We start from the raw sequence: 12,433 nt of genomic DNA on the forward strand, positions 1-12,433 counted from the left end.
CATCCTTCATTCTCCAGTGACCCTTATTCCTTTACCCTTTTATTCTTTTGTAGACCTCAAGTCCCATAGAAGAGGACTTTGAAGGAGTACAGGATGCATTTGCCCAGCCTCCAAGCTCTGGTAATAAGCTCTTAAGGCAGATTCCTTCTCACTTGCCTATACTTTCTATTAGATGACAGATCTTTAGAGCTGGAACAGTCCTTAGAGATAACCTCCTCCAGGCCTTTGATTTTACAGATGAAGGAACCTAGGGTCAGGGATTTCCCTTCATTAGAATGAATCTCTGGCCCCTCACCAGCCTCCTGACAGCCACAGATCATGTTATCTGTACTTCCCCTTGCATGTGTTTAGTGGTTCCTGTTCCTCCTCCTCACCCTCCCTTTCTGCCCCCTCCCCCTCCCGTCTTTCATTAGATTCCTCACCCCTTTGGGGCACACACGGGTGCTTGGTTGTCTTCACTGAGCTGACTTGAGGGGTTTGCCCAGGCCATATGTGTCAATAACATGTTGTATTATTGACACAACAAAAACTGGAACTTGCTTTTCATGCCCTTTTCCACCCCCAAAAGCATTTTCCTTTGCTTGCTTAGCATCTTGGCAAAGAGTTAATAACAGCCAGTCGTGCACAGTCAACATAACATCCTTCCCTTGGGAGGCCTTGAATTCTATATAACTCAGCAACTGCTTTCCCTTCCATGGGAAGTTAACCTTGGATCAGCTGCCCGGGTGAGATAAGATATAAGTGAACCCCTTGTTCTGATATAGACATTTTAAAAATTGTGCACTTTTACTCTTTTAGGGTGTATAGCTATCAGTTTTAAAGCCAGTTACCCACCCCCTGAGCCATGTAGATGTCTGTGGTCATGTCTCAACATTCTGAACCCAGGCATGGTGGGCTTGGGTTCTGAACTTACTCACTCCCTTCCTCCTGCTGCACACTGTCTTCTGTCTCTAACCTGATTCATGCCCCTGTCACAGCCGAGAGCATTTTAAGAAGCAATAAGCTGTGAGATGCACAGTTAAATCCTCAGGACGACGTGTGTTAAAAGTCCCCAGACCTGGGTCTTGGGTCATCCACTCTTTTCTGTGGAGCCTCTGTCCATGATCATATTCTGTGTGAGCCTTGCATGCACGTAGCCATTTCACTTCTGTTTGGAAGAGGGTTGAGTGGGATAGAGAAGTTATGGGGCAGATAGGTCAGAAACCCAGGGCTAGTTTGATATAGACATCTGAAGTACATGAAGAAGCCTCTGATTTCTACTCATTTCCTGCTTTTGGCCTTTCTCTCCCTCCTTTTCCACTAGGGCTCTGACAAGTATCCCTTCCATACCAGGCAATGCCATGGGTAACAACTGGGCATATGCTGGGTCCCAAGCCCAGTTCTGCCACTTTTTTTTTCTTCCCACTGCATGACTTTGGGCAAGTCATTTCACCCCAGGACCCCACTCTCCTTTTGTGTAAAGGAGAGAGACTCTAAAATCTCTAAGTGTTCCTCCAGCTCTAATTGTGTTTATTAGGCATTCCATTAGGCTTTCTAGTTTTATGCTTTCTAGGTATTTGAACAAGTGTCATGAGAAGAAGAACCCCAGAGCTTCTCTATACTGGTGGGGTAGAGACCTCCTTGGTACCTGCTAAAGGTGACACTGCTTTGGTGGGCTTCCCCGTTGCCCACTACACCACGTGTTCCTAAGGAATGGCAAGGGGATCATGAACATTTGCCAAGAGGGAAGGCTCTATAAACCAGAGCAGTATGGTGCTGGGAAGGAATATGGATAGTGGCCCTGTTTGCCCTGAGATCAGCAAAGTATCTTACTGAGAATTGGTGGGAAGTAACTTTGGACACTCAATGTCAGGGAGAACAGAAGAGAGTTGAATTAGTGTTGTCTCACCACCCTGCTCTTTAAGTGGAGCCTGATGGCTGGCCAAGAGACGCAGTTAGCCCTCTGGGAATGCCCAGCTAATGGTCTTTTCTGTTTGGAATCTTTAGTGAACAAACAGTTCTTGGTTTCAACGCCCCCTGGTGTCTGTTGACAGGAACCAGGTCAGTTTGCCTTCCTGAAAAGACAAAACAACATTTGTCTCCAGAAATAACGGAGTGGTTATAACTGAAAGGCCAGTAAATGGCTTGATTGTATTCTGAGTGTCAGAATGTAGTTACCCCCTCGGAGCAAGGAAAATAAACTTTCAGAGCAAAAACCTCTCCTACAGCACTCAATCCAAACCCAACTAGGAAGCACTTTGTTTATTCAGATTATTTCTCATTCTGGACCAGACCGAGGGGAATTCTAGGGAATGAAAATAACAGTCTGAGTTGGCAAAAATTCAATTAAAAAAAAAAAAGCATTTACTTTATTCTTTCAGGTGAAGAAAAGTTCCAAATGAGTAAAAGACCTGGAAGGAATGCTGAGGTTTTAGCCAGGTCTCAATTCCAACCCATACGGAGGTATGTGCTAGTATTTTATTCACGGTTTCAGACTCACAGAAGTAATGTTAAGTGATGATAATACCCATATTTATATATTGCTCGTCCTCAAATGTTCTAGCTACCATGTCAGAAAAATTAGCTTTGGGCACCTTAACTTTCTTAGGATTTGTTCAGCAGGATTGTGAAGGATCGTGAACAGGAGTCATTACCTGCATTCAATGATAATTCAGTCATTATCTGTATTCCTGTATTCAGGAGTCATTATCTGTATTATCTTTATTCAGAAATCTGAATACTGATTTCTCATTACAGAGAAATGAAGACTTAATGTTCATATAAAAACATAGTAATAGGGGCGCCTGGGTGGTACAGTAGGTTGAGCATCTGACTCTTGGTTTTCCCTCAGGGCATGATCTCAGGGTCATGAGCATGGAGTCTGCCTGGGATCCTCTCTCTCCCTCTTCCTTTTCCCCTCCTGCTCATGCTCTCTCTCAAATAAATAAATAAATCTTAAAAAAAGGAAACACATACCTGAATGTTTATAGCAACTTTATTTATTTATTTACTTATTTTTGTGACTTTATTTGTAATAACCAAAAACTGGAAACCCAGATGTTGTCCACAAGTAAAGGATTTTACAGACTGGTACATCCAATACTGTGGAATACACCTCAGCAACAAAAAAGAATGAACTATTGATACATGCAACAATCTGGATAGATGTCCGGAGGGTTGTGCTGGGTGGAAAGAGCAATCCCCCAAAGTTATTTACTATATGACTCCACTTATATAACATTCTCGAAATTATAAAATTATTTGAGTAGTTTCCAGGGAATAAGGTAGAGGCAGGCCGTAGGAGGGAAGTAGACTGCTTATAAAAGGGCAGCATGAGGGGCGTCTGGGTGGCTCAGTCAGTTAAGCATCTGCCTTGGGCTTGGGTCATAGAGGGCTCCTTGCTCAGTGGGGAGTCTGCTTCTCCCTCTGCCCCTTCCCCTGCTTATCTTTTCTCTCTCTCTCATAAATAAATAAAATCTTAAAGGGCACCATTAGGGATCCCTGTGGTGGTGGAAATGTTCTGTATCTTGACTATATCAATGTTGGTATCTTGGTTTGACACTATGGATTTGCAAGATGTTACCATTCAGTGTAACTTGGGTAAAGTATGTTTCTTTAAACTTCATGTGAATACACAGTGACCTCAAGTGAAAAAGTCTAATTATAAAAACTAATAATAGATGTAAAATGTCGGATACAATAACACCAATTTATTTTCCCTATCTCTAGGCCTCAACTTTTTAAAAAAAAATTAACATAAAATGTATCATTTTTTTCAGGGGTACAGGTCTATGATTAAATCAGTCTTACATGATATACAGTGCTCACCACAACACATACCCTCCCCAATGTCCATTATGCAGCCACCTCATCCTTCCCAACTCCCTCCACTCCAGCAACCCTCGGTTTATTTCCTAAGATTAGGAGGCTTTATGGTTTGTCTCTCTTTCTGGTTTCATCTTGTTTCATTTTTCCCTCCCTTCCCCTATGATCTTCTGCCTTGTTTCTCAAATTCCACATTTCAGTGAGATCATATGATAATTATCTTTCTCTGACTAATTTCGCTTAGCATAATACCCTCTAGTTCCATCCATGTCGTTGCAAATGGCAAGATTACATTTTTTTTTAAAGATTTTATTTATTTATTTATCAGAGAGAGAGAGAGGGAGAGAGAGCGAGCACAGGCAGACAGAATGGCAGGCAGAGGCAGAGGGAGAAGCAGGCTCCCTGCCGAGCAAGGAGCCCGATGTGGGACTCGATCCCAGGACGCTGGGATCATGACCTGAGCCGAAGGCAGCTTAACCAACTGAGCCACCCAGGCGTCCCAAGATTTCATTTTTTGATGGTTGCATAATAGTCCCACACATATATATGTATATATATGTATATATACACACCACATCTTCTTTATCTAGTCATCTGTCAATGGACATCTGGGCTCTTTCCATCATTTGGCTATTGTGGACATTGCTGCTGTAAACATTGGGGTGCAGATGCCCCTTTGGATCCCTACATTTGTATCTTCGGGGTAAATACCCAGTAGTGCAATTGCTGGGTCATAGGGTAGTTCTATTTTCAACTTTTTGAGGAACCTCCATACTGTTTTCCAGAGTGGCTGCACCAGCTTGCATTCTTACCAACCGTGTAGGAGGGTTCCCCTTCCTCCACATCCTCGCCAACATTTGTCATTTCCGGACTTGTTTATTTTAGCCATTCTGACTGGTATGAGGTGGTATCTCATTGTAGTTTTTGATTTGTATTTCCCTGATGCCAGGTGATGTTGAGGCTTTTTTCATGTGTCTGGATGTCTTCTTTGCAGAAATGTCTGTTCATATCTTCTGCCCATTTCTTGATTGGATTATTTGTTCCTTGGGTGTTAAGTTTGATAAGTTCTTTGTAGATTTTGGATACTAGCCCTTTATCTGATATGTCATTCGCAAACATCTCCTCCCAAACATCTCCTCCCGTTCTGTCAGTTGTCTTTTGGTTTTGTTGACTGTTTCCTTTGCTGTGCAAAAGCTTTTGATCTTGACGAAGTCCCAGTAGTTCATTTTTGCCCTTGTTTCCCTTGCCTTTGGCAATGTGTCTAGGAAGGAGTTGCTGTGGCTGAGGTCGAAGAGGTTGCTGCCTGTGTTCTCTTCAAGGATTTTATGATATCTTGTCTCATATTGAGGTCTTTCATCCATTTTGAGTCTATTTTTGTGCATAGTGCAAGGAAATGGTCCAGTTTCGTTTTTCTGCATGTGGCTGTCCAATTTTCCCAACACCATTTGTTGAAGAAACTGTCTTTCTTCCATTGAACATTCTTTCCTGCTTTGTTGAAGATGAGTTGACCATAAGATTGAGGGTCCATTTCTGGGCTCTCTACTCTGTTCCATTGATCTATGTGACTGTTGTTGTACTGTCTTGATGATTACAGCTTTGTAATAGAGCTTGAAGTCTGGAATTCTCTCTTCTGCCTCATTTATCCTAGCAGTTAGACCCTCCATTTTTTATTGTACCTCATAAATAGCCTTTTTGATTTTGACTTGGTTAGATTTTATTTCTCCAGAAAAGGATTCTCTAGGGTCTTCTATGCTTTTTTCAAGCCCAGCTGGTATCTTTATAATCGTTATTCTGAACTATAGTTTTGACATCTTGCTAATGTCCCTATTGATTAGGTCCCTAGCAGTCAGTACTGCCTCTTCTTCTATTTTTTTTTTTTTTTAAGATTTTATTTATTTATTTGTCAGAGAGAGAGAGGGAGAGAGAGCAAGCACAGGCAGACAGAATGGCAGGCAGAGGCAGAGGGAGAAGCAGGCTCCCTGCTGAGCAAGGAGCCCGATGTGGGACTTGATCCCAGGACGCTGGGATCATGACCCAAGCCGAAGGCAGCTGCTTAACCAACTGAGCCACCCAGGCGTCCCTCTTCTTCTATTTTTGAGGTGAGTTTTTCCATTTTGTCATTTTGTGGAGAGAAGAATAGATGAACAAGAACACAAAATGCCAAAAGAGCAACAACAACCCCCAAAGAAATATACACTAAACAAATCAGAAGAGACCTGAAACCAGGCGGAAAAGGAAAAAAGGGGAGATAAAAAATGAAGAATGTGATCAGGCTGGTGAATAGCACAGAGCCACCGCTTGATTTTGGGTATATTTTGTCTGTTAGAAGAAACTGCCTCCCAAATTTTAAAAAAAGAGAAACTTACATATATACAAAAATAAGGTTAAATACAATGAAGGTATGGAATATGAGTGTAAAAATGAAAATTAAAAAAAAAGATTTTAAAAAAGGAATTGGTAAGTTGTTGAAGAAAGAAGAAAAAAAAAAAAAAGAGAAAGAGAGAATGTGATCAGGCAGATGAATAGAACAGAGCCGTACACTAGATTTTGGGTGTATTTTGGTCTGTTAGGAGAAGCTGTATCCCAAAATTTTAAAGAAAGAAAAAAATACATATATATAAAATAAGGTTAAGTACAATGAAGGGATAAAATATGACTGTAAGAATAAAAATTTAAAAAGATTTTAAAAAAAGAACTGATAAGTTGGTTGAAAAAGGAAAGAAGAATAATTCAAAGAAAAGAAAAGAAAAAAATAAAGAAAATTTTAAAAGTTTAAGTTGAAAGACTGAAGAATCATGGGAGAAAAAGCCATGAATTCTATGTGCTGTATTCCCCTAGCGCTGAAGTTGTGCAGTTCTCATTGATTGGTGACCTTGGTGTTGGCTGGACGTTCTTGTTGATCTTCTGGAGCAGGGGCCTATTGCAGTGATTCTCAGGTGTCTTTGCCTGAGGCGGAATTGCATTACCCTTGCCAGGAGTCAGGCTGAGTAATCTGCTCAGGTTTGCTCTCAGCAGCTTTTGTTCCCTGAAAGCTTTCCGTCCAGCTTTAGAGGCTGAGAATGAAAATGGTGGCCTTCCAATTTTGGCCCCAGAGAAGCCGAGAGTTGGGGCCCCACTCCTCAGTGTGCCCTCAGAGAAAAGCAGTCAATCCCTCCTGTCTCCCTGGTCTTCGGCCGTACACCGTGCTCACCCAGCCTGTGACCGAGCATTTCTATCTCTGGCGCATGGTCCCATTTAGAGTCTCCAAACCTATCAGATTCCGCTCCTGTGCCATTCCTCTCAGTGGAAGAAGTGGGGGGTCTCCCTGATCTGCCACTTGTGGCATCCCTGCTCAAAGGGCAGTGGCCTGACTGTGCTGCGGATCACAGTTTATGGCAACCCCAAGCTAAGAGACCCCTCCTCGGCTCCGTCTTTGCAGCCAGTTTCCCCACTTGGATACTTGGGAGTTCTGCCATACTCGGGAACCCCCCAATCTGTCTGTGACCCTGAGGGTCCTGAGACCACATTGTCCTCGTGAGGGTTCCACCCCCTACTTAGCCACCAGAGAAACATCCCTCGTGGCTCAGATTTCTAAAAGTTCCGATTTTGTGCTCTGCTGCTCTATCACTTGCCAGTGGCCAGCTGACAAAGACCCTCCACCCCGGTCTATCTTCCCATATATCACCTCAGATTCACTTCTCTGCACATCCCACCTTGCAGAAAATGATTGCTTTTCTGTTCATAGAGTTGCTGCTATTTTCTTTGTTCTCCAGTTGAATTCGTAGGTGTTGAGAATAGTTTATTAGCAATCTAGCTGAATTCCTAGGACTTTGCAAAATTTAAGTCTCCTATTCCTCTGTTATCTTGGACTCCCTTTCAACTTTTTTATTTATAATAATTATAGTTAGTGTTTTCCTAAGCAGCTACCATATACCAGTACTTGGTTTTCTCAAATTTAATTTATGTAACAGCCCTTCGAGGTGTATACTGTTATCTCCATTTTGCGAATAAGGAAAGCAAAGTTAATTTTTTCTAAGACTATAGTTAGTAAGTGCATGTATTGGTCAGGATAGGCTAGATTATGCTATATAACAAACAACCCCAGATTTGAGTGTCTCAGAACAGCAAAAATTTATTTTTTGCTCATGCTCCATGTCCATCATGGATTGACTAGAAGTGTTCTGTGCTACATTACCTTCTATCCAAAAGCCAGGCTGAGGAAGACTCCATCTTTGTATTTCCTTGATTGCCCAGGTAGGAAAAAAGGGAACATGACCTTAAGGTTTCTGTCCAAAAGTGATTCCAGTCACTTTCACTATATTTCACTGTTTACAACAAGTCATGTGGCCATTTATTAAAGGAGGGCAAGAAGTGCTGTCCACCTGTATGCTTAGAAGAGAAACAAATACTCCAGTGAATAGAATTAATAAAGTCACAACTCAGTCCAAAATCTGTGCTCTTTCCTTTGTACCATTGGTTTCATAGGATTATTGAAAAGATTAAAAATATGAAAACATACAGAAGAATTTAGCAATACACAATTGTAGTTTGTACTCAACAGATAGTGAAATGGAATCCTAGACAGTGGTTAAAGTAGAAACAAGTTAAGTTTGTCTTCAGTATCCTTTTCTGGTCATTTTTTGGCATAAGTCTCTCTTGGCCTCGCCTGATGATCCATGCAGGAGGCTGTCTCACAGTTGGTAAGGCCCCACAGCTGTGCCCTTTGCTCCAGCCTCCATGCCCAGCAGATTTCCTGTGCTCTCTAGATTTCCTCAGGAACTTACTGTCATATAGCATCATTGGCTGGTTTCAGATGGGCTGATGCTTAGAGGGTATTTATTCAATCTCTGGGGAGGAAACTGAGGCCCAGAGCAAGGCCCAGACATGCCTGAGAACATATGGCTACTCAGTAGCAGACCCAGGATCAGAACCTACTTTTTATTTCTGAGTTTAGTGCCCTTCCTGCTGCTTCTCACAGGGCTGATAAACTGGTCCCCTTGTACCAGGTTGGAGCATTCTGCTGACAGGGAATTCATATAATTTTTCTCACTTTCTCTCTTACAGTTCTGAAGGTGAACAAGAGGAGACATTAAAGGAATCACCAGAGGAGCTGAAAGAGAAAGACATGTAGGGCCACCAAAGGGTTGCCTAAGGATGCTGTGTAAAGCCTTGGTTTTAGGGGAATAGTATTTCCTTATTTGTAAGAGAATACTTTCTTCCCATTTTTACGTATACATTTAATGTGAGCGTGTTTCTTTCACCAAAAAGCTGTTACGAGGATGTGATCTAAATCAATAGCATCTTATAATCAAGGAAATACATGATAATGATGATGTTAATAAGTTTACACTTGAGGTAGATTAAATCTGTTTTCCACATAAATATATTTTCATCTGTGGAAATAGTTTCTTTTTAGCTGCTGAGATATCTTTAAAGTTATTATCTCTTTTTAGGATATTCCCTAATATTCTCTTTCAGATACATAAGATATTCTAAGATAGTCTAATTCTGGCCTACTGCCAAATAAAGATTATTGTCAAGAGCATCCTTAAAAAGTACCCCTTGGGAATATATTGTTTGATTTTTCTAAACATCTCCTAATTACTTTGTGCTTTTAATTTCTTAGATCCCTGACAGACATTCAAGACCTCTCCAGTATCTCCTATGAACAAGGTGGTTCTTTTAAGGAAGTCTCATGCAAAACACCCAGAATAAACCACGCACCTACAAGTGTCAGCACTCCGCTCAGCCCAGGTAACCACTGCAGGGAGAAGTGTTTGGGAGAAGAACGGTTCCTGCCCCACTGGCTTTGGGAAGCCAGGCTATGAGAACAGACTGGCAGCTGTTTCCCCACAGTGCAGAGGTGTCTTTAGTTCTAGAGCTGGTGGGGATAATCCCATGGGGGCCCACGTAGGCGTTGGTGGTGATGGTTATTGAGCAGCTATAGGGAGTTTTTTTTTACTTAGGTGGTAGAGACACGCAAATGCAAACTGTACTTTGTATTCTAGCACTACTAAATTTAGCGCAAATACATTGGCTTCTCTCGTGTTTGTAACTCAAAACCTATTGTGCTTAAATGTACATAGTTTTTTTTTTTTTAAAGATTTTATTTACTTATTTGACAGAGAGAGATCACAAGTAGACAAAGAGGCAGGCGGAGAGGGAGAGAGGGAAGCAGGCTCCCTGCTGAGCAAAGAGCTCGATGCGGGACTTGATCCCAGGACCCTGAGGTGCGGGACTCGATCCCAGGACCCTGAGATCATGACCTGAGCCGAAGGCAGCAGCTTAACCCACTGAGCCACCCAGGAACCCTAAATGTACATAGTTTTGAGTCCTGCAATCTCAACAGCCAGCATCAAATAGCCTTTCTGTGGTGTCCTTAGTCCCAGTATATTTGTGGTTCAAATAATCTCCCTTTATTTTGATGGCCAAGTTTAGAAACTGTCTTTTTTCTTTTTTTTTTTTTAAACTTTGAGGAGTTTTGTCTCATATCAGCAGTTATTTTAGTTATTAACAATTCAGAGAATCCCTGGAATAGATACAGAGTTTTATGTTTTTGTTTTTAAATAATGTAAAGGACCTGGACAATAATTGCCTTCTTTTTTACAACAGGGTCAAGTTCTTCAGCTGCCAGCCGGTATAAAGACTGCCTTGAAAGTATCACATTTCAGATTAAAACAGGGTCTACCTCGTGCTGGAACAGTCAGGAATCTATTCAAACTTCATTTGATACATTTTCAACAGTTCGAGAGAAAGCAAAGAGCCTAGATTCCTTTCTTACTTCCTCTGAAACTGTCCCTTCAAGATTGACTGATCTTGTAAGTATACTGACTCCACTTTCCACACTCATGGAGTCAGCCCAACGGCTTTAGGGATCCAAAGTACTAAGATTTCTCCAAATCCATCTTACAAAGAAAGCAAGAAATAAGCTGGATCTTCTCTAGGCCTCCTTGGGGTGTCTCTCTGAGTCTGTATTATAGGATATATCTTGGGTTTTTATGTCCCCCCCCCCCCCCCCCCCGCCCCAGAAATAATGTTTGGCACAATTTCTTCCTTCCTTCCTTCCTTCCTTCCTTTTTTTTTTTTTTTTTTTTAAAGATTTTATTTACTTATTTTAGAGAGAGAGAGAGTGAGAGAGCAAGCACACAAGCAGGGAGAGTAGCAGGCAGAGGGAGATGTAGTCTCCCTGCTGAACAGGGAGCCTGATGCAGGGCTCAGTCCCAGGACCCTGGGTTCACAACACGAGTTGAAGACAGATGCTTAACTGACTGAGCCACCCAGGTGCCCTGGCAATTTCTTTAAAGAGACAAACTGCCACAGTTTATGATGCTACTACCTTCACCTTCAGTGTACTTTCTGTCTACACATCTCCTACTCACTTGAGGAGGCTTGAGTTCTCCCTTTGATGCCTCCTCTGCTTGGTTCCCTGAGAGTTTTGACTGATCACCTTCTCTGAGCTCCTGGACCAATAGTCTGCAATAAAAACACATATTTGTGTGCTACCTTCTCTCCTCCTCCTCCTCCTCCCCTGCTATCCTTTTCTTTTTCCCTTCTCTCTCCCTCATATTTCATATGTACAATCTCTACAAGAAGACCACAAATTCCTTACTTGGCACTGTTCATTAAAAATCTGTTGACCATTCTATAGGCAGATCGATGTCTTGCTTTGGCCCTCAATTAAAAGTCATCTGTTGGGCGCCTGGGTGGCTCAGTGGGTTAAGCCTCTGCCTTCGGCTCAGGGCAAGAGCTCAGGGTCCTGTAATCGAGTCCTTTTTCGGGCTCTCTGCTCAGCGGGGAGCCTGCTTCCCCCCAACCCCCCTCCCCTACCTGCCTCTCTGCCTACTTGTGATTTCTCTTTGCCAAATAAATAAAATCTTTTTAAAAAATAAAAAATAAATAAAAATCAACTGTCATCTTCTTTTTTTTTAATTTTTTAATTTTATTTTTTTATTTGACAGAGAGAGAGATCACAAGTAGGCAGAGAGGCAGGCAGGGGGCGGGAAGCGGGCTCCCCGCTGAGCAGAGAGCCCGATGTGGGGCTCGATCTCAGGACCCCGAGATCATGAACTGAGCCGAAGGCAGTGGCTTAACCCACTGAGCCACCTAGGCGCCCCAACTGTCATCTTCTTTGGGCATTTGACTCACAAAAGGTCCACTCTGAAGTAGGGCGATAAAGAACTTTATGCTTCATTCAGCCATCTGTTAATTGGGCAGGTTCTAAGTGCCGGATAGCTTGCCAGGTCCTCTTCTAGGCATCCGAATATAAATAAGATAGACATAGTCTCTGCTCTGGAGGAGCTCCACATCTAGTGAGAAAGGCTGGTGTGATCCAACACAAAGGCAGGTACTGGGCACTGGGGAGGCAAAGAGGGGTGAGAAGGGATTGCAGAGGAGGGGTCTTTAGAATGAGTTTGACTCAATCAACAAAACAAATGGCTTCTTCCATCAGTGAAACACAGGCTTAATCTTGAAGTGATTGAACTTCATGGGTCTTTTGAGCTCAATACATGTGTCAATTACCATGTTTATGTCTTACTTATAGAAGAGATTGTCTGCATTTACTGGGGCTGGTTCTTCCAGCATTGTTAAGTCACCTGACATATCGTCCCATGCCACCCAGAGAAGGAGCCTGCCGAAAGGTAACCTGTGT

At 42.3% G+C, this 12,433-nt stretch overlaps 1 protein-coding gene across 3 annotated transcripts in view; it reads left to right on the forward strand.

The window, feature by feature from the left end:
• Positions 1 to 12,433, forward strand: part of LOC111151495 (testis expressed 14, intercellular bridge forming factor) — a 94,150-nt gene that overhangs the window by 69,118 nt on the left and 12,599 nt on the right. For all 3 annotated transcript variants that reach the window (XM_022509510.1, XM_022509509.1, XM_022509511.1), the window contains 6 exons: positions 54 to 120; positions 2,361 to 2,442; positions 8,848 to 8,910; positions 9,410 to 9,537; positions 10,396 to 10,601; positions 12,326 to 12,422. In XM_022509510.1, the coding sequence (XP_022365218.1) occupies positions 54 to 120; positions 2,361 to 2,442; positions 8,848 to 8,910; positions 9,410 to 9,537; positions 10,396 to 10,601; positions 12,326 to 12,422 (643 nt within the window). The remainder of the gene's footprint in view (positions 1 to 53; positions 121 to 2,360; positions 2,443 to 8,847; positions 8,911 to 9,409; positions 9,538 to 10,395; positions 10,602 to 12,325; positions 12,423 to 12,433) is intronic.

Source organism: Enhydra lutris, unplaced genomic scaffold (genome assembly GCF_002288905.1).
Source record: "Enhydra lutris kenyoni isolate GAN:26980312 unplaced genomic scaffold, ASM228890v2 scaffoldscaffold26, whole genome shotgun sequence".
Taxonomy (NCBI): Eukaryota; Metazoa; Chordata; class Mammalia; order Carnivora; family Mustelidae; genus Enhydra; species Enhydra lutris.